The sequence below is a fragment of the Bufo bufo genome, chromosome 3 (assembly GCF_905171765.1).
Source record: "Bufo bufo chromosome 3, aBufBuf1.1, whole genome shotgun sequence".
NCBI classification, from domain to species: Eukaryota; Metazoa; Chordata; class Amphibia; order Anura; family Bufonidae; genus Bufo; species Bufo bufo.
Window position 1 is genome coordinate 321,894,261 of NC_053391.1, and position 21,413 is coordinate 321,915,673.

Genomic DNA, 21,413 nt, shown 5'->3' on the forward strand with positions numbered 1-21,413 from the left:
GGTTGTCCACCCGCAACCTCAACCTTCGAGTGCCCACTCCCAAGCTGGCGCCTCGCTTTGTTGGTCCCTTCCGAGTGCTTCGCAGGGTAAACCCGGTAGCCTATGCCCTTGCGCTTCCTCCTGGCATGCGGATCTCTAACGTGTTTCATGTCTCCCTGTTGAAGCCACTGGTGTGTAATCGTTTCACTTCCTCGGTTCCTCGGCCTCGTCCGGTCCGAGTGGGCAATCATGAGGAGTATGAGGTGAGCAATATCCTGGACTCACGCCTGGTCCGCGGTCGGGTGCAGTTTTTGGTCCATTGGTGTGGTTATGGTCCAGAGGAGCGTTCCTGGGTTTCCTCCGCAGATGTCCATGCTCCTGCCTTGCTCCGAGCCTTCCACGCACGCTTCCCTCAGAAACCGTTTTTTGCTCCGCGGAGGAGGGGCCTTTGAGGGGGAGGTACTGTCATGGTCTTACCTTCTTGCTGTTCTCCTTCGTTTGACATGTGCTGGCGGCCATCTTTGTTTCTGGGTTTCTTGTAGCCTTCCACCCTGCGGCTCCTCCTTCCCACTGGGAGGAGCTGGATGCCTAGCTCATATATATAGGAGGTCTGTGGCTTCAGTTCCTTGCTTGGTCCTCCTGTGTTCACATGCTTCTAAGACTACTGCTGCTTCTGGTTCCTGATCCTGGCTTCGTCTGACTACCCTGCTGGTTCCTGATCCTGGCTTCGTCTGACTACCCTGCTGGTTCCTGATCCTGGCTTGGTCTGACTACCCTTCTGGTTCCTGATCTCTGGCCTCTCAAAGACTCTGCTTCGGTTTCACCATTCGTTTGGACTTTTGCTTTACAGCTTTATTTTCAATAAAGCCTTCTTATTTTCACTTATCTCTTGTTGTACGTCTGGTTCATGGTTCCGTGACATGTGCCCTGAGCATACTGATGTATAACCCTGTCAAAGGGCGGGCAGAGTATGTGGAAGACAGGGGGTGGTACAAAGCAGTGCTCAAAGGATTCAGCCTGCCTCTGGGTGCTTGAACTTCTCATTTACATATGAATAAAAATGCAGATATCCGTGCAGCAATTTAGCATACAGACAAAACAAAGGTATAGTTTTAATCAGCACGATGAGTTCTACCAGGCAGTATGTCTGGTTTAATAGGGCTGATCCTAGTGACAGAGCCTCTTTAAACCCTATACTGTATGTATTCACTGAGGGAGCTCACCCGCTACTGGTGCCGTTCACCCCACCGCACCAAAGAATACAACTAATCTATTAATAAGACTGGCTCTCAACAAATCACCTGTATTTTATTAATTCACCATTTATATAAACCTTCATTAAAATGTTATAAAAAAATACATCAGATTATTATACATTAATTGTACATTAATTGTTGACCCAGGTATAAATCATGCGGAGGTCACGCATAAAAAAATATATATATATAAAAATGGCCAAACAGTTTATTATGACTGTTTTTGGACGGTATCTTGTTTAATGGATATTCATTTGATATAATGGCTATTCATTTGAACATTTACCACTGAGGAAGAAACAAGATTGTTTCGAAACGTGTCTGGTGAATGATGAATGTCGACAGAAACAGTGTAGACGGAGACCTATTTTTTAAGTAATTGGAATATTATCAAGCTGACACACTGTGCTTTGGGAGGATTTAGAGGAGTGCGCTAGTGTCCCGAGAAAGAGGAAAGTGGAGCCGTAAAGCTGATCACAAGCCGACTGTGAACCACGTAGACCCGACTAAGAGAGACACAGCGGGGAGAGACACGAAAACAACGTGGTCTTGAGTAACCAAACAAACCCATCCGACTGAATGTGAATACATATTAAACAGTACAGAGACACAGCGCACGCATACTGTTAACTCTGCCACTCATATCCAAATCAACGCCGCAGGAGTGCCAGCCAGTGCAGCGATTAAAACCCATATGCACAGATACATGTAATATCAAAAAATAGATATATGGGATTAGCTGCAGCTAAGCCGCTGCTCTCATTTATACATGGACAATAATATCCATTAAACAAGATACCGTCCAAAAACACAGTTTGGCCATTTTTATATTTTATATTTTTTATTTTTTATGCGTGAGCTCCGCATGATTTATTACTATACTGTATGTGTCAGGACTTAATAGGAAGACGTTAATGCTAATTCAACAATAGTATGTTGAAGTCCCCTAGGGGAACTAAAATAAAAATTCCAAAAAGTAAAACATTGTTTAAAAAAATAAAATAACACCATTTTCCAAATTTTACATGTAAAAATAAACCCAAAAATTGTTAAGGCACTTTTGAAATATCCGAACTATTAAAATTATTTATGCTGCGTCGTAATCGCCATAATTTGAGAAAAAAAAAATCCAAATTGATTCATCAGACCTTGCCCCCTGCACAAAAAAAAATAATAATGAAAAAGTGATGAAAAGGTTGGTTGGTACCAATAAAAGCAGCTGCTCACTCCACAAAATACAAGCCCTCACACAATTCTGTAGATGAAAATATTTTTTTTTATGTAAAACAATATAAATTTGGAAACACTGTAATGGCACTGAACAACACGAAAGATAATATGTCATTTTAAATGCACAGTGAATACTATAAAAACCATGGCAAAATATTATTTTTTTTCTTCAATTTCACCAACAAAGAATTGTTTCCCATCTTACATTGTATGGTAACTTGAATTGTGCCATTAAAAATATAGATCATTCTGCAGAAAACAAGCCCTCATATGGCTAAGTGTTCAGGTTAGTGGTTAATATGGGAGACAGTCTACCTTGTCAAGTATTTTCAGCATTTTCAGTATAATTCTATCTCTAAAAATAATTATAATAATGATCACTCCTCCAAAAATTCCCAATAGTAGGCATGGTGCTTTGGCTTATCTATATGCCGACTTGCATCTCTTCTATATTATAGTGCTCATACTGAACATGCCACCTACCGTCATGACACCAGTCAGCAATGAGACGCTGGTTAGAAACAGGACCACGAGAAGGAGATAGCTTGATATTTGGTCTGCTGCAAAATAGGAACAGACATCTAAAGTGCATATTAAAGTTTATTTTTCATTGTCCTGACATTCCACTAGAATTAATAAACTCATTTGTCATAATTATAATCATCAATGTAATTGCGCTAGTAAAATAAAGTTAATTAGAAATCAAAAGAAATTTAGTGAAGTTAATAATAAATAAGATTTAATGAGAAGTGAGTCAGTGCATGCAGCTAAATCAACTGTGCTTTATGTTTGCATTTGGTTCCTATTCATCTGAAATCCACATATTGCAGATCTGGTAAAATTAATCATTTGCATAGAATTTGCAGTAAGTCTAATTGTTAGCATTAAAGATGTAAGAAAATAATGGTTGAATTATGTTCTCGATATTTGTAATGTGCTTCTCAGCAATCATTGTGATATACTTTATGATTCATACCCCAATTACAGTCTCTTCTTGATATAAATGCTTTTCTCATAAGTAACTGTAGAACTGTTAAAGCACTAGAATATTTGGAATACGGGAGACAGCAATGTCTGCACAAAGCTGTTGTCATCATCTTCTCAATGGATCCTAATCTACAGGGTGGGCCATTTATATGGATACACCTTAATAAAATGGGAATGGTGGTGATATTAATTTCCTGTTTGTGGCACATTAGTATATGTGAGGGGGGAAACTTTTCAAGATGGGTGGTGACCATGGCGGCCATTTTGAAGTCGGCCATTTTGAATCCAACTTTAGTTTTTTCAATAGGAAGAGGGTCATGTGACACATCAAACGTATTGGGAATTTCACAAGAAAAACAATGGTGTGCTTGGTTTTAACGTAACTTTATTCTTTCATGAGTTATTTACAAGTTTCTGACCACTTATAAAATGTGTTCAATGTGCTGCCCATTGTGTTGGATTGTCAATGCAACCCTCTTCTCCCACTCTTCACTGTCACGGATGGTGTACAGGAAACAAGACAATGCAATACAATTAATGACTCACTGGATCCACAACTAAGGAACAAAAGGGAGACCCCTACATGAGACCTGCCACTCTCCCTAATTGCTCAGCCTATGCGAACACCCCAAAGGTGGATGGGCGCATATCCACGTACCTCGGCTATCTAATACCTGAAGACCCTACAATAGTGAGGGGACACGACCACCGGCTCCCTACACTAGACACGGAGGGAGTCAGGGTCACCTGAAAATCCAGCAGACAGAAAATCACAAATAAAGGAACAGCACTTATCTTGCAGAGGACTGAGAAATAGAAACAGCATGCACACACACTCGAGGAAGTTGTATAAGCTGCACACTACTGCATTATGGGGAGGAACTTAAAGGGAAGCAATCAGTCCAACTGCATGACAGCTGAGATAGACTAACGAGATGAGGAACTAAACCAAAACAAAGAAACTCAAGGAGGAGGATCTGGAAAGCTCCTGTCAGAGCCTCTCAGCTGTCTGGTTGTGACAGTACCCCTCCCTCTATGAGTGGACTCCGGACACTCAGGGCCCACCTTCTCAGGATGGGACCCATGGAAAGCCCTGATGAGACGAGTGGCCTTAATGTCCGTCACTGGGACCCACATCCTCTCCTCAGGACCATAACCCTCCCAATGAACGAGGTACTGGAGGGAACCGCGGACAAGACGAGAATCCACAATCCTAGAGACCTGAAATTCAAGATTTCCATCAACCATAATCGGAGGAGGAGGCAAAGGTGAGGGTACAATAGGTTGAACATAAGGTTTCAATAAGGACTTATGAAAAACATTATGGATCTTCCAAGTCTGAGGAAGATCAAGACGGTAGTCAACAGGATTGATGACAGACAGGATCTTGTAAGGCCCAATAAACCTAGGACCCAACTTCCAGGAGGGAACCTTCAATTTGATATTCTTGGTAGACAATCACACCAGATCACCAACATTCAGGTCCGGACCAAGACGAGGAGAATCTGTCCTCATCAGGTAAACCAGAAGACCTCTCTCCCGAGAAAGTACCAAACTGCGGATGAAACCCATATGCACCAAAAAATGGTGACTTATCAGAGGACTCCTGACGACGGTTATTTAAAGCAAACTCAGCAAGTGACAAAAAAGAACACCAATCCTCCTGATTCTCCGCCACAAAACAACGCAGATATGTCTCCAGATTCTGATTGACGCGCTCTGTCTGGCCATTCGACTGCGGATGGAAAGCAGAAGAGAATGACAACCGAACCCCCAAGCGAGAACAGAAAGCCTTCCAGAATCTGGAAACAAACTGCGTGCCCCTATCAGAGACTATGTCTGAAGGAATACCATGCAATTTGACAATGTGGTCAATAAATGCCTGCGCCAGCGTCTTAGCATTGGGCAAACCAGGAAAAGGGACGAAATGCACCATTTTGCTAAAACGGTCCACCACCACCAGAATCACAGTCTTCCCCGAGGAACGAGGCAAGTCCGTTATGAAGTCCATGGACAGATGTGTCCAAGGACGGGAAGGAATGGGTAAGGGAAGGAAAGGACCTGATGGCCGTGAATGAGGGACTTTGGCACGAGCGCAAGTCTCGCAAGCTGCCACAAAACCCTCAACCGACTTACGAAGCGCAGGCCACCAGAATCTCCGAGCGATGAGATCCAGTGTGGCTCTTGCCCCCGGGTGCCCAGCAAGGACCGTATCGTGGTGTTCCTTAAAAATCTTGTGTCTCAAAGCGAGAGGCACAAACAACCTCCCAGGAGGACAAAGATCAGGAGCCTCTGACTGGGCTGCCTGCACCTCTGCCTCCAATTCAGGAAAAAGAGCAGAGACCACCACACCTTCAGCCAAAATGGGACCCGGGTCTTCAAAATTCCCACCTCCCGGAAAACAACGTGACAGGGCATCTGCCTTCACATTCTTATCCCCAGGGCGGAACGTGACAACAAAATTAAACCTTGAAAAGAACAAAGACCATCTGGCCTGTCTCGGGTTCAGACGCTTGGCTGACTCCAAGTAGGCCAGATTTTTATGGTCAGTAAACACGGTAATAGGGTTTCTGGCTCCCTCTAGCCAATGGCGCCATTCCTCAAAAGCCAACTTGATGGCCAACAATTCCCTATCTCCCACATCATAATTTCTCTCCGCGGAGGAGAGTTTCTTTGAGAAAAAGGCACATGGTTGCCATTTGGCAGGAGAGGAACCCTGAGACAAGACCGCACCCACCCCTACCTCAGAAGCATCAACCTCAACTATGAAGGGAAACGAAATATCAGGTTGTACCAGGATGGGAGCGGAAGCAAAACTCTCCTTGATATTAGAAAAGGCCTTACGCGCCTCTACCGACCAGGAAGAAAAATCTACCCCCTTTCTGGTCATATCAGTGAGTGGTTTAACAACAGAGGAATAATTAAAAATAAATTTCCTGTAATAATTGGCAAAGCCCAAAAAACGCATCAGCGCCTTCTGATTCTCAGGAAGCTCCCACTCAAGCACAGCGCGGACCTTCTCGGGGTCCATGCGAAAACCAGAAGCGGAGAGAAGAAACCCCAGAAATTGAATTTCTGGAACCGCAAACACACATTTTTCCAGTTTCGCGTATAATTTATTCTCCCGCAGGATGAGCAAGACCTGACGTAAGTGTTCCTTATGAGTCTTGAAATCAGGAGAAAAAATAAAAATGTCATCCAAATACACTAATACAAATTTTCCCATTAAATGATAAAAAATGCTGTTCACGAAATGCTGAAAAACGGCTGGGGCATTCATCAAACCAAAAGGCATAACCAAATTCTCAAAATGGCCCTCAGGGGTATTGAAAGCCGTCTTCCATTGGTCTCCTTCTCTGACCCTGACCAGGTTGTATGCCCCTCTTAGGTCTAATTTGGAAAAGACTTTAGCCCCAACAACCTGGTTAAACAGGTCCGGGATCTGAGGAAGCGGATAAGGGTCACGAATAGTGATACTGTTCAGCTCCCTGAAATCCAGACAAGGTCTTAAAGAACCATCTTTTTTCTTAACAAAGAAAAAACCAGCGGCAACAGGTGACTTCGAGGGTCGTATGTGTCCTTTTCTCAGACTCTCAGAGATATAAGCACGCATAGCGACCCTCTCAGGTTGGGAAAGATTGTATAAACGAGATTTAGGCAGCTTGGCGCCTGGGATGAGATTAATAGGGCAATCGTACTCCCTGTGCGGGGGCAAATCCTGAACTCCACTCTCAGAGAAGACATCCGAAAATTCAGAGAGGAAAGGTGGTACAGTCTTAGTAGAAACCTCAGAAACAGATGTCATGAGGCAATTCTCTCTGCAAAAGTCACTCCAACCATTTATTTGCCTCGCTTGCCAATCAATGGTGGGGTTATGTTTAGTGAGCCAAGGTAGCCCCAACACTAGAGGAGTAGGCAAACCGCTAAGGACGAAACATGACACATCCTCAACATGAGCATCACTCACAATTAAATGAATATTGTGAACTATGCCCTTTAATGATTTCTGAGAAAGTGGAGCGGAATCAATAGCAAAAACAGGAATATCCTTTCCCAAAGTGCATACCTGGAAACCATGAGTTATTGCAAATTGATTATCAATGAGATTGACAGCTGCTCCACTATCCACAAAAATCTCACAAAAAATGCTCTTGCTCTCTAGCGCCACCCTAGCAGGCAGGACAAAACGGGAACTACAAGCAAACGGAAAACCTTCAATTTCCGCCTCAACCCTGCCAATAGTAACTGACGGAACATTTTTAAAAGATTTTTTCCTTTTTGTTTCTTTATTACTCCCAGAAGACTGCCTGAATCTCCTAGAGGGACAAACATTTGCCAAATGATTTATACCTCCACAACAAAAACAAACCCTCCCATGCGGGCTGAATCTTCTATTGTCAGAGGCAATCAACCCCAGCTGCATGGGCTCCTGCTCAGAAGGGGCTGACAGTGACTGAGACCCCTGCGCACAGAAAGAGATCGCTGCACTGTCCCGGGACTGAGTATGACAGGAAGGAGAGATCTCTCCTCTCTCTCTAAGACGCCTGTCAATACGAACGGCCTGAGACATAGCAGAATCCAAGGAGGTAGGTCTCTCATGAAAGGCAAATGCATCTTTCAATCCCTCTGAAAGACCATGGCAAAATTGACTTCGGAGTGCATTCCAACCAGTATCAGCTGCCCATCTCCGAAATTCTGAGCAGTATATCTCTGTGGATTGTTTACCCTGGCATAACAGACGTAGTCTAGACTCAGCCAGAGCAATACGATCCGGATCATCATATATCTGACCCAGGGCTAAAAAGAATTCATCCACTGAACGGAGGGGCCGTGCCCCCTCCGGCAGCGAAAAGGCCCAGGATTGAGCGTTACCCCTGAGCAGCGATATAATGATCCCCACCCTCCGTTCTTCATCACCAGAGGAATGGGGAAGAAGGCGAAAATGAAGTTTGCAAGCCTCTCTAAAACGCACAAAATACTCACTACCCCCGGAGAACGTATCCGGGAGCGAGATCTTAGGCTCAGAACAAACTCCATGAACGCAAGCTGAACCGGTCACTTGAAACTGAGAAAAAGTCTTACGGAGATCAGCTACCTCCAATGAAAGACCCTGGAAGCGCTCAGCCAAAAGTGAAACCGGATCCATGCTTGAGACGGTTTTGGCGGCTTATAATGTCACGGATGGTGTACAGGAAACAAGACAATGCAATACAATTAATGACTCACTGGATCCACAACTAAGGAACAAAAGGGAGACCCCTACATGAGACCTGCCACTCTCCCTAATTGCTCAGCCTATGCGAACACCCCAAAGGTGGATGGGCGCATATCCACGTACCTCGGCTATCTAATACCTGAAGACCCTACAATAGTGAGGGGACACGACCACCGGCTCCCTACACTAGACACGGAGGGAGTCAGGGTCACCTGAAAATCCAGCAGACAGAAAATCACAAATAAAGGAACAGCACTTATCTTGCAGAGGACTGAGAAATAGAAACAGCATGCACACAAGTTGTATAGGCCGCACACTACTGCATTATGGGGAGGAACTTAAAGGGAAGCAATCAGTCCAACTGCATGACAGCTGAGATAGACTAACGAGATGAGGAACTAAACCAAAACAAAGAAACTCAAGGAGGAGGATCTGGAAAGCTCCTGTCAGAGCCTCTCAGCTGTCTGGTTGTGACATTCACACACTGATAGCAACACCGCAGGAGAAATGCTAGCACAGGCTTCCAGTATCCGTAGTTTCAGGTGCTGCACATCTCGTATCTTCGCAGCATAGACAATTGCCTTCAGATGACCCCAAAGATAAAAGTCTAAGGGGGTCAGATCGGGAGACCTTGGGCGCCATTCAACTGGCCCATGACGACCAATCCACTTTCCAGGAAACTGTTCATCTAGGAATGCTCGGACCTGACACCCATAATGTGGTGGTGCACCATCTTGCTGGAAAAACTCAGGGAACGTGCCAGCTAGATGAACAGTTTCCTAGAAAGTGGATTGTCGTCGTGGGCCAGTTGAATGGACCTCAAGGTCTCCCGATCTGACCCAATTAGACTTTTATCTTTGGGTTCATCTGAAGGCAATTGTCACATGACCCTCTTCCTATTGAAAAAACAAAAGTTGGATTCAAAATGGCAGACTTCAAAATGGCCGCCATGGTCACCACCCATCTTGAAAAGTTTCCCCCCTCACATATACTAATGTGCCACAAACAGGAAGTTAATATCACCAACCATTCCCATTTTATTAAGGTGTATTCATATAAATGGCCCACCCTGTATATCAAGGGGCAGAAGGTAGTGTGCTGTCCCCTCTTTAAACACACATTCCCCGACCAACCTCCTCACCATGGCCATGGTACTGCATAACGTAAAAGATCAACTCATGTTAGATGATGTTACAGGGAAGGCTACTAATACTTTGCCCTGTGTTATCAAATTCTTTGGCACTTATGTTATTTTCATGTGGCCCACTTTTATTTTTTAATTAGAAACCCAATGGTGCAGTGAGCCTCATGCTTAATTGCTGTTGTAACAAAAACCATAAAAATTGCTCAATGATGCCTAAATGAGCTGATTCTTAAAGATAAATACATAACTTATTGGCTAGTAGTATGACATGTGACCACAGAGTCCACTGACTGCAATGGTCATATGCTGGCCACTTGTCAACAAAGAGCGACCTGTTAGAGCCTCACCACTCGATCGATGTGAGATTAATGAGCTGAGTGGTGATTTTTAACCCCTTTCTGACACAGCAATTTTCAGTTTTACTGTTTTCGTTTTCAGCTACGTGCCTTCTCGGAGCCATAACTTCTTTTAGATTTCCGTTCAGCTATATGAGTGCTTGTTTTTTGCAGAACAATGTGTACTTTCTAATGGTTCCATTTAATATTGCATGGAATGGAATTTATGGGTTTTCTTTTATGGCATTCACTATGCGGTTAAGGGTACTTTCACACTAGCAGCAGGATGGATCCGACAGGCTGTTCACCCTGTCGGATACGTCCTTCCGCTATTTCGCCGTGCTGCCGGACTGCCGCTCTGTCCCCATTGACTATAATGGGGACGGGGGTGGAGCTCCGGTGTAGCAGCAGTTTGCCGGACTAAAAGTACTGCATGTCCGACTTTTTAGTCCGACATGACTTTTCGATCATTTTTTATTTAACATTTTCAGTTATGAAAATATGGAATCAGCCATTTTTTTTCTCGTTACGCCATTTACCGTATTGGATAAGTTTTCTTTTATATTTTAATAGTACGGGGGGGGGGGGGGGGTCTCCACAGTGATGCCCATGATGTTGATTTTTTGTTGCTTATGTATTATTATTTTTATTTTGGGGGTAATTTGAATTTTTATATATTTTTTGTTATTTCTTTTTTAAACTTCTTTTTTACTTTTTATTTTTTTATTTTGTCTACATGATAAATGCCATTCGTTGAAGTTAGGGCTCTTTCACACCTGCGTTCTATTCTTCCGGCATAGAGTTCCGTCGTCGGGGCTCTATGCCGGAAGAATCCTGATCAGTTTTATCCTAATGCATTCTGAATGGAGAGAAATCCGTTCAGGATGCATCAGGATGTCTTTAGTTCCGGAACGGAAAGTTTTTTGGCCGGAGAAAATACCGCAGCATGCTGCGCTTTTTGCTCCGGCCAAAAATCCTGAAGACTTGCCGCAAGGCCGGATCCGGAATTAATGCCCATTGAAAGGCATTGATCCGGATCCGGCCTTAAGCTAAACGTTGTTTCGGCGCATTGCCGGACCCGACATTTAGCTTTTTCTGAATGGTTACCATGGCTGCCGGGACGCTAAAGTCCTGGCAGCCATGGTAAAGTGTAGCGGGGAGCGGGGGAACAGCATACTTACTGTCCGTGCGGCTCCCGGGGCGCTCCAGAGTGACGTCAGGGCGCCCCAAGCGCATGGATCACGTCATCCATGCGCATGGGGCGCTCTGACGTCATTCTGGAGCGCCCCGGGAGCCGCACGGACTGTAAGTATACCGCTCCCCCGCTCCCCGCTCCTACTATGGCAACCAGGACTTTAATAGCGTCCTGGCTGCCATAGTAACACTGAACGCAATTTGAAGACGGCTCCGTCTTCAAATGCTTTCAGTACACTTGCGTTTTTCCGGATCCGGCGTGTAATTCCGGCAAGTGGAGTACACGCCGGATCCGGACAACGCAAGTGTGAAAGAGCCCTAAGACCTCTTTAAGGACTGACTATTATGAGCATAATATGACTTGTAACCATTTTTTTTTTTTACTAATTTTCTCATCTGTATGCTATATCTTTAGTTTGCAGTTCTTCTAGAGCTGCATGCTGGCTTGAGGCAATGCGGGTAGTTGTAGTCTGAAGTGGCTAATCTTGGCTCCAATTCTTTCCTGATACATGCAGGTAGTGAATGGAGAGGTGCAACTCTTCTTTCTCTCAAAGCGTACCCTGGATTGGCGGTCTCCTGCCTGGTGGTGGCTGGGGTGCCCTTGGTGTTGCATGGGTAGGGGGGTGCAATGCAGAGGGGCTGGTGGAGACAATGACTGGGCCTTTTTGCTTGAAATAAATAGAGACTCTTTTTACTGAACAGAGTAGGCTTTTCTCAAAGGCTGTATATAGGAGGTGATTGTATTGATGATCCTTCCTGATTCTCTTTCTATAGATACTAGTAATCTTTCCAAATTGACCATAGGCATTCAATCACTCTCAATATACAGATGTAGCAGGGTTAACACAGATGCTTTATGAAACATGTTATCTAAACTAAATGCAACTAAATGCGTTAAGCAATTGCTTTTCAATGGCTTTTGTTTCAAGATAACGCGATGAGTTAAGAAATTTGAGTTAAGAGTGTGTGTGTTACCCCTGCTACATCTGTACTTTCTGCAATACTCAGTTGCAGGGTGCAGTCCTAGATCGGAAGACCAGTCACTCTCAGAAGTGTGGCGGGGCCAGAAGCAATTGAATCTTTCCATATACAGTAAAGTCTATTGCCATAAATGTGAGTCCACCTTACTGTCTTTGTCCAGTATGGCCTCAGATTGGTTCTAAATCTACTGTAAATATTCAGTGCTTTCTTTTCTCATGCAAAGTAGATATTCTGGCAGTGTTCTACCCTCAGGAATGGTGTTTCCTAGATAAGAGTTCGCTTTCAGGACTTACTTAGTACAACACACTAAAGCAGGTTTTTATTCTTGCCAGTTCACTCTGAACTGACTAACCAGAGGATCAAGGGGGCAGCCCACTACCTGGCAACTTTATCTAACAATGCCAGATAACTATTTTCTACCCATACATAGTTGTTTAGGATACATAGTGTACATATCATTTCAGTAAACATTTTAACATCTTTTAAAGTGTGAGACATAAAATTAACCCTTTAGCAGTGAACCTGGAATTAAACCTTTACCAAGGATGAGTCCCTGTATTAGATCTTGTGGGTGGAGACTAGCTCCCATGCAGACAGAAAGTAGAGGAGAATCTGCTTCCTAACCTTCATTCAGAAGCAACCCCAGGATCATGGAGGACATTTTGGAGAAGTACTGACCCGTATCAATGTGAAAAAACTACTTGGGCTGAGATGAAAACTCTCTAATTAGTTGGTAAGTCTCTCTGGCTTTTCTGTCTCCTCCGCTCCTTCTCTCTCTCTACAAAATATGTCTGACTCAAATCACCAAAAATATGTTTTGAATCCAATTAAAATAAGAATTGATTCACTCTCCCTGTTAGTGACTATTTTAAGGGTGGATACATCTGTAGATCTTTGCTGACATTGATTGCAATTGCTACTGTGTATTGTAGAAAAATCTGACATTTCGATATGTATTGGTAAAGCTGTTCTGTATTCCAAGACGTATGAGATTAGAGATTGTGTAATAAGCCAGACGTTTTGGCATCATTATCTTTATTTTTAATTGAGGCCTATTGTTTTAACATAGTGTAGGACATTTTTCTGGAAGGAAGTGTGATTACTCAAAAATTAAATCCATGTATTTGGGTAAAAGCCTGTGATTCCCTTTTTTTGGCCTGAGTATGCGCTATTTCTAATATGCTGTTTTAGTCTTTGTCTTTATTAAGGATGTGGGGATTGTAGCACCAACTGTCTGTGCATGTTACATAATTATTCATGTAAACAGTTATTATGATAATAATGATCTAGCAAGAGAGATTGTGTCTGGAGTGGAAAGTAGTTTCCACATATAACAGCTTCAAGCACATTTTCCATTGATTTTAGACAATAAAGATGCTTGTCATTGATTTGGGTAATATAAGTGTGATTGTAAATTGGGTAATGTTAAATAAGATTTGCTTTCTCTCATTAAAAACTACATTTGTTTTATTTATTTAGTTGTATTCTATTTGTAATTGTTTTTCAATTATGTTTACAGAAATTGCTTTAAATCGCAATCCACATAAAGTGGTTACTTTGAAGTCACATCTTTTCATAATGAGTATGAGGAATCATAGCGTTTTATATATTGCAGCTTGAGATTAATCTGATATAAAGCATGAGTATTTTTATGAACAGAATATAAATTGATTCCATAAAATTTACCAAAATCTATAATTCATTCTATTTATCTCTGTCTAAATCTCTTCCTAGCTATTCATATCATATCTATGTATTTGTCACGGACACTTCCGTGACAGGTGCAAGGAGATCAGAGAGGCTGGCAACACGTGGGTTAATCTGACTGGTTCCTTGTGGATCATTTGTGTCTGTGTTGTTTTGGTAATGACCACACCTCTTGCAGGTGTTGTTGATTTGGTCATTTAACTTCCCCTATTTATTACTGCTTACCCCTTCTGGGGGTGCAGTTTATAGCTTCAGTTTCTGGACTCTGGTCTGCTGGTGAATCTCAGTTGAGCTCCTGGCGCTGCCTTTGCTCCACGTGAAATTAAGTGTTGTCTTCCCTATTTGTATTTTGTTTGTTGTATTTCCCTGTCTTTTGTATTTAGGCCTGAGGGAGACTCCTATTCATCCTTCTGGTGGAGGAATAGGTTATCTCAACTCCTGTCACTATACCAGGGCCCTACAGGGTGTGTTAGGTCTCTAGATTCCTGTGTATTTGTATGGTGGTATCCTGACTCTCCCCCAGTGGTAGATGTCAGAAGACACCATCCATATTAAATGGCAGACTGGTCCCACCTAATTGACATTTCTTTTGTATGGCCACCTATTAGTCATACATGTACTGTGAACAAACTGCCTGTTTCTTATGGTAAAGATTTCTCTTGTTTCTTGTGTTTTTGAATGGACAAAGTATATAGGGAGAAATTATTGTAATGACCGGCGTCACTCACAGGGAGGGAAAAGGGAAAGCCCTGCCCAAGGGAGAGGGAAAGGTGGTGACCCCTGACTCACCTTGCGGCTGGCACCTGACTGCCCTGACGTCCCTAGACGGGTTCCTCACCCGTGCGGCGATCACGTGCCTAAACCCTGGCTTTCCCTAGAATGAGCCCTAGATAGTGAACGGGCCGGTGGGATCGCTAGTCCGCACCACTGACACTAAGAGGGAAACACCAGGGGGAGGACAGACAATACAGACAAACACATACACCCAGGAGGGCGACCACAGCAGAGCAACAAAGGTCCAATAGGGATCCGGAGGGTAACGTTCTGGACCAACTACCAGAGAACGCAGCAACACAGCTCCAGAGGTTCAGTATAGAAGTCCAGGCAGGAAGCTCTATATCTGGCAACCATAGAAGTGTGAGAGGGGAATATAAGGAGGTTGGGAGTGCTGGACAAGGAACAGATGAGGAGAAGGAGCTACGGATCCCTGAGTGAGCCAAAAAGGGTTGCAAAGCAAACCCAGAAAGCTACCATAAGGAAACAGCCCTATCTTACATAGAGCACGCAGCCAACCGCTGTGACTTCCTGACCCCGGGTATAACGGAGTCAGGCATGGGTCTTGACACCTTCGTGACAATTATTTTTGGCATTTGTTAAATTTTGTGAATTTTTAATCCTAACATTTTTACACCCCCTCTTTCCCGCAAAAGTTAGTAACTTTTTGGAAATAGAAAGAAAGTAATTGAAACTAATTAGCATAGCTAACCCCATCAACGTCCTCGCCCAGTTTTTAAAACTGGAGAGAATGGTGTTAAAATGGAAAAAGTCAAACATTTTTAAGCATTAAAAATCAAAATATTCACAAAAGGCCTATTCTGGGCTACAGTGATTGATAAATTCCTTCAACAAATTTACTGTACACATTTCGCAAGGTTTCAATCTATATGTATAAAGAAGGACGTATATATGTGTGTATGTATGTTTCGCGATCACTCAAAAACGAAACCATCGATTTCAACGAAACTTGGTATACACATCCCTTGCTACCTGGAAAGAAATCTTGTGGGGGTCACAACTCTGTAGGACGTACAGTTCCTGAGATATTCCCCAAAAATTACCTGCATTAGCCAATACAAGCCTGCAAGTCTTTCTCTTCATATCCCAACTGCCATACACATGGTCACATGACCCTTATCAGCCAATAGAAGCTCGCAGGCCCTTAGTCTCCACATACACACACTTTTACTCCAGGTTTCCATAACAACCCAGCCATTTTTCTAAACTGCTGTAGGTCAGCTTTAGGCTAGGGCTACACAACAACATGTGTCACGTGACAATAAGTCGCACGACATATAGGGTACAACTACACTGCTACATGTGTCGCACGACATTGATGTCACACCAATGTCGCGCAACAATTTTTATAATGATAATCTATGGTGTTGCACTGCGACATGTAACATACTGCGACGCAACAGTCGCAGATAAATCCATCTTGGATGGATTTTTTGCAACTGTCGTGTCGCAGTCGCAGCATGTAACATGTCGCAGTGCGACACCATAGCCCATCGTTATAAAAATTGTTGAAACAAAATGTCGCGTGACACATGTCTTCGTGTAGCCCTAGCATTATAGGGGCAGGGCGTTGTGGAGGTCACTGTTAAAGAGGCGTTCACTGTGGATGTTACTGTTTAGGGGGAAGGCTGCTGTGGAGGTCACACTCACTATTAAAGGGGCGGACACTGTGGAGGTCACTGTTAAGGGGGCAGGGGCCACTATTAAATGAGCAACTGCTGTGGAGGTCACTGTTAAGGCAGCAGGGTACTGTGAGTTCACTGTTAAGGCAGCGGGGTACTGTGGAGGTCTCTGTTAAGGGGGAAGGCCCTTGAGGAGGTCACTGTCAAGGGAGTGGGGTGCTATGAAACTCACTGCTAAAGGGGCGGGCTGCTTTGAAGGTCAAAGTTAAGGGGATGGGCTGCTGTGGAGATCCCATTTTAAAGTGACGGGGCACTGTGGGGGGGGTCAGTGTTAAGGGGTGGCGGACTGTGGAGTTCACTGTTAAAGGGGCAGGGTGCTGTAGAGGCCACTGTTATGGGGGATACTGACTGTCGATATCTTTTAAAGACACACACACACACAAACACTTCTGCTAGTACTATATATATATATATATATATATATTGCAATACAAAAAGAACATACATGTAGTAACTACATATAAAATTAATACATCTATCTTTATAGAATTGTAGATCACCCAATCTACATCACAATTTATAGTTTTCTCCACCTTTTAGCATTTGTAACAATATGTAGTCTCTCGCAAGCCAACGAGCATTTGACCAGGCTGGACCACATGTTTATTGTTGGTACGCTTTTCTCTATCCATTTTCTTACAATACATCTCCTAGCCTGAAATAACAGTTTAGTTATTATTAAAAATTTCCCGGAATCGCCTGTATCCTCCACCAAACCCAGCACACATGCCCTAAAAGTTCGAGGGATATCCACCTTTTGAAGTACCTTTATATAGCTAAGTACTTCATTCCAAAAAATTGAGAGATTGGCACTCCCACAATAAATGCACATCCTCAACTCCAATCTCGCCACATTTTAGACATCTAAATACCTTGTTCTTGTATTATTTCATAAGTTTGTTGTATCGATCAGGTAGTGTAAGGGTTACGCCCACTTCACAGTGACAGACCAAACTCTGACAGACCAAACTCCCCGTTTAACGCACCGCAAACAGTCCATTTGCACAACCGCAAACTCCCCATTTGCACAAGGTTGGATACCAAGCTAGCCATGTCCCGTTCCTTGTCCTCACTGACGTCATTGAAGGTCTCTTCCTCCACCCAGCCACGTACAACACCAAGGGTCCCCGAAAGGTCACAAGCCACCTCCTCAAAGCCACGTTCCTCCTCTGACTCCTCTTCTTCAGACTCCTCTCTCTGCGTTGCCGCAGGTCCAGCAATCGACGACGACAAGGCTGCTTCTGGTGGGGATGGTGACCACAACTCTTCCTCTTCATGCTCATCTACGGCCTAATCCAGCACTCTTCGCAGGGCACGCTCCAGAAAAAACGCATATGGGATGAGGTCGATGATGTTGCCTTGGGTTTGACTGACCAGGTTTGTCACCTCTGCAAAAGGACGCATGAGCCTACAGCCATTGCGCATGAGCGTTCAGTAACGCGGCCAAAAAATACCCAGCTCCGCAGAGGCTGTCCTCTTTTTTTTAAATTAAAAAAATCTGTTCTTACCAGTTTAATCTCTGTTTTGTCCCCTATCAGGGGCCTGTGTATGGAATAGATTTTAGGAACCGGGAGATGGAAAAAGATGCTTGGTCGGTCCTCTTACTTCCAATTTGGGGCACTGCGCGTGCGCTGTGCAATGTACTGTGCTACCCTATATGAGTGGTATGTTAAGTAGTACTATTCCTATCAGTTTAATCCCTGTTACATCCCCTATCAGGGGCCGGTGTATGGAATAGATTTTAGGAACCGGGAGATGGAAAAAGATGCTTGGTCGGTCCTCTTACTTCCAATTTGGGGCACTGTGCGTGCGCCGTGCAATGTACTGTGCTACCCTATATGAGTGGTATGTTAAAGGGATTCTGTCATCAGAATTTAGGCCTATAACCTAAACATATGGCGAGGTCCCTACTAATACACAGAATCCTAAAGTGACCTTATCAAATGCGCCTGTGGCTCTATAATCATATAAAATAGGTTTATATAACCTGTCACTCACGTCAAAATGTGTCCAAGGGGAGGTCTCACGATGCAGGGTGCCCGGCTGCAGCCATCTCCTTTCGGTGCCCAGCGCCGCCCTCTGAATTGAAATCTCCACCCTCCCTTCCATTAGAGCCGCCTACCTCAGTTCATCGTTCACGCCTGGCAGCGGCCTCGTTATGCGAAGTGCGCATGCGCCGGCTGGCTCACTTCGCTAGAACCTGCCTTGGCCGCCAGATTACATCCGTCGTGAGACGTCCCCTTACACATTTTGACGTGAGTGACAGGTTATATAAACCTGTTTTATATGACAGAATCCCTTTAAGTAGTACTATTCCTATCAGTTTAATCCCTATCAGGGGCCGGTGTATGGAATAGATTTTAGGAACCGGGAGATGGAAAAAGATGCTTGGTTGGTCCTCTTACTTCCAATTTGGGGCACTGCGCGTGCGCCGTGCAATGTACTGTGCCACCCTATATGAGTGGTGTGTTAAGTAGTACTATTATTATCAGTTTAATCCCTGTTACGTCCCCTATCAGGGGACGTGTATTGAATAGAGTTTAGACAACCGCAAAAAATTGTCAATAGTTGACACACTCATGACATAAATTTTATTCCTCTATGCGTCAATCTTGGTGTAGTGATGACTATGCTCGTACGCACGTTTGGGAGATTGCAGGCGATGGGGGTTTTTCAAAGTCTATGGTTGTGCTGAGGTAGTTCAGTGACAGTTAAGTGACCCAGAAAACAATGATTCTGCAGTGTGGGCCCATTGTTGGCCTAGTAGGCTTTAATGATCACCTTAGATGATCACAAAGAAAATTAATGTTTTTTCTATGCAAAATTATCCAGCCGATCGCTTTTGGTCTGTTCACAATGAAGCAATGACCTTATCATCTGGGGTGTGCCAACATTGCCATTGCCAACACACTCATAGAGGTGGTCGCTTCATTGTGATACGCAAGCCCCTTCACCACAACAAGGTAACGATCACAAAGAGGAATTGGTACATGTATGAGCCTTTTTTTTTGTTTTGTTTTTGCAGCCACAGTGCAGCACCAGAGGCCAGAAAAATTAGGCATGTACACATGCCTGAAAAATTAGGTATTGTTGCAGAAAGTGCACTAAAACATTGCGGCTTAAACCCTAGTTGGTGGCGGAGAAGTCACGCAAGTTATCCGGCATGCAGAGATTAAATACAGCAGCGTGTGGACCATTTTTAGCCCAAAGCATCTCATCAGGCCTTTTTTAGTCAAATGCATCCCCCACTGTCAGTCCCTTTGGGATCCATGCCTCATTCCTCTTAATAAAGGTGAGGTAATCTAGACTTTTTTGACCTAGGCGACTTCTCTTCTCAGTGACAATACCTCCTGCTGCACTGAAGGTCCTTTCTGACAGTACACTTGAAGCGGGGCAGGCCAGAAGTTCTATCGCAAATTGGGATAGCTCAGGCCACAGGTCAAGCCTGCACACCCAGTAGTCAAGGGGTTAATTGCTCCTCAGAGTGTCGATATCTGCAGTTAAGGCAAGGTAGTCTGCTACCTGTCGGTCAAGTCGTTCTCTGAGGGTGGACCCCGAAGGGCTGTGGCGATGCGTAGGACTTAAAAAGCTCTGCATGTCCTCCATCAACAACACATCTGTAAAGCGTCCTGTCCTTTCCGGCGTGGTCGTGGTAGGAGGAGGATTACTTTCACCTCTTCCCCTGTTAGATTCCCGTTGTGCTGTGACATCACATCCACCTGTGCGTTCAGGGCGGACAAGAGTGCTGGTCCGGTGTGACTCTCTGCTTTCAGGCAAGTCAACCCCAAGACAGCGTGACACTGTTGTATCCGGGATGTGGAATAGCCCCTGGGGAGCTGGGGGGGGTGAAGTTGATGTGGAGCAAGACGCAGCAGCAGAAGAGGACTCAGCCGAGGAGGTTAGCGAAGAGGATGGAGTAGGAGGAGTAGAGGAGGTGGCAGCAGGCCTGCCTGCAAGTCGTTGCGGTGTCACCAACTCCTCTGCAGAGCCACGCATTCTATGCTTGGCAGCCATCAGCAGGTTTACCCAATGAGCAGTGTATGTGATATACCTGCCCTGACCGTGCTTTGCAGACCAGGTATCAGTGGTCAGATGGACCCTTGCCCCAACACTGTGTGCCAGACATGCCATGACTTCATTTTCCACAATAGAGTACAGGTTGGGGATTGCCTTTTGTGAAAAAAAAATTCGGCCGGGTACCTTCCACTGCGGTGTCCCAATAGCAACAAATTTTTTGAAGGCCTCAGACTCCACCAGCTAGTATGGTAAAAGCTGGCGGGCTAAGAGTTCCGACAAGCCAGCTGTCAGACGCCGGGCAAGGGGGTGACTCTGTGACATTGGCTTCTTACGCTCAAACATTTCCTTGACAGACACCTGACTGTGGGCAGATGAGCAGGAACTGCTGAAGGTGAGAGGCGGAGTTGCGGGTGGTTGAGAGGGGGCAAGGAGGACAGCAGTGGTTGACGTGGCTGAAGATGCTGGACCAGGAGGAGGATGGTGGCTTTCAGTTTGTGTGCTGCTTGTACTCATCATGTGTTGATCCCATAGGCGTTTGTGATGTGAGATCATGTGCCTTCGCAAAGCAGTTGTACCTAGGTGGGTGTTTGACTTCCCACAACTCAGTTTCTTTTGGCACAGGTTGCAAATGGCATCGCTGTTATCAGAGGCAGACACACAAAAAAAATGCCACACTGCTGAGCTTTGCAATGACGGAATTCTGGTGGTGGCAACAGCATGCGTTGATTGGCGTGCTGTCTGGTTGACCACGGGTGCCGATACATGCTGTCTGACTGTGCCACTAGCTCCTTGCGACGACCTGCTTCCAACTCGTCTCCTCCTCCTCTCTGTCTCCCCATCTGAACTTTCCCCCTGTTCTTCTCTTCGAGCGGGCACCCACGTTACATCCAC

General features: G+C 44.5%; 1 protein-coding gene across 1 annotated transcript in view; it reads right to left on the bottom strand.

Moving 5' to 3' along the window:
* LAPTM5 (lysosomal protein transmembrane 5) overlaps positions 1 to 21,413 on the bottom strand; it is a 100,913-nt gene that overhangs the window by 48,962 nt on the left and 30,538 nt on the right. Inside the window, exon 3 of the mRNA XM_040421905.1 lies at positions 2,949 to 3,025. Within this exon, the coding sequence (XP_040277839.1) occupies positions 2,949 to 3,025 (77 nt within the window). The remainder of the gene's footprint in view (positions 1 to 2,948; positions 3,026 to 21,413) is intronic.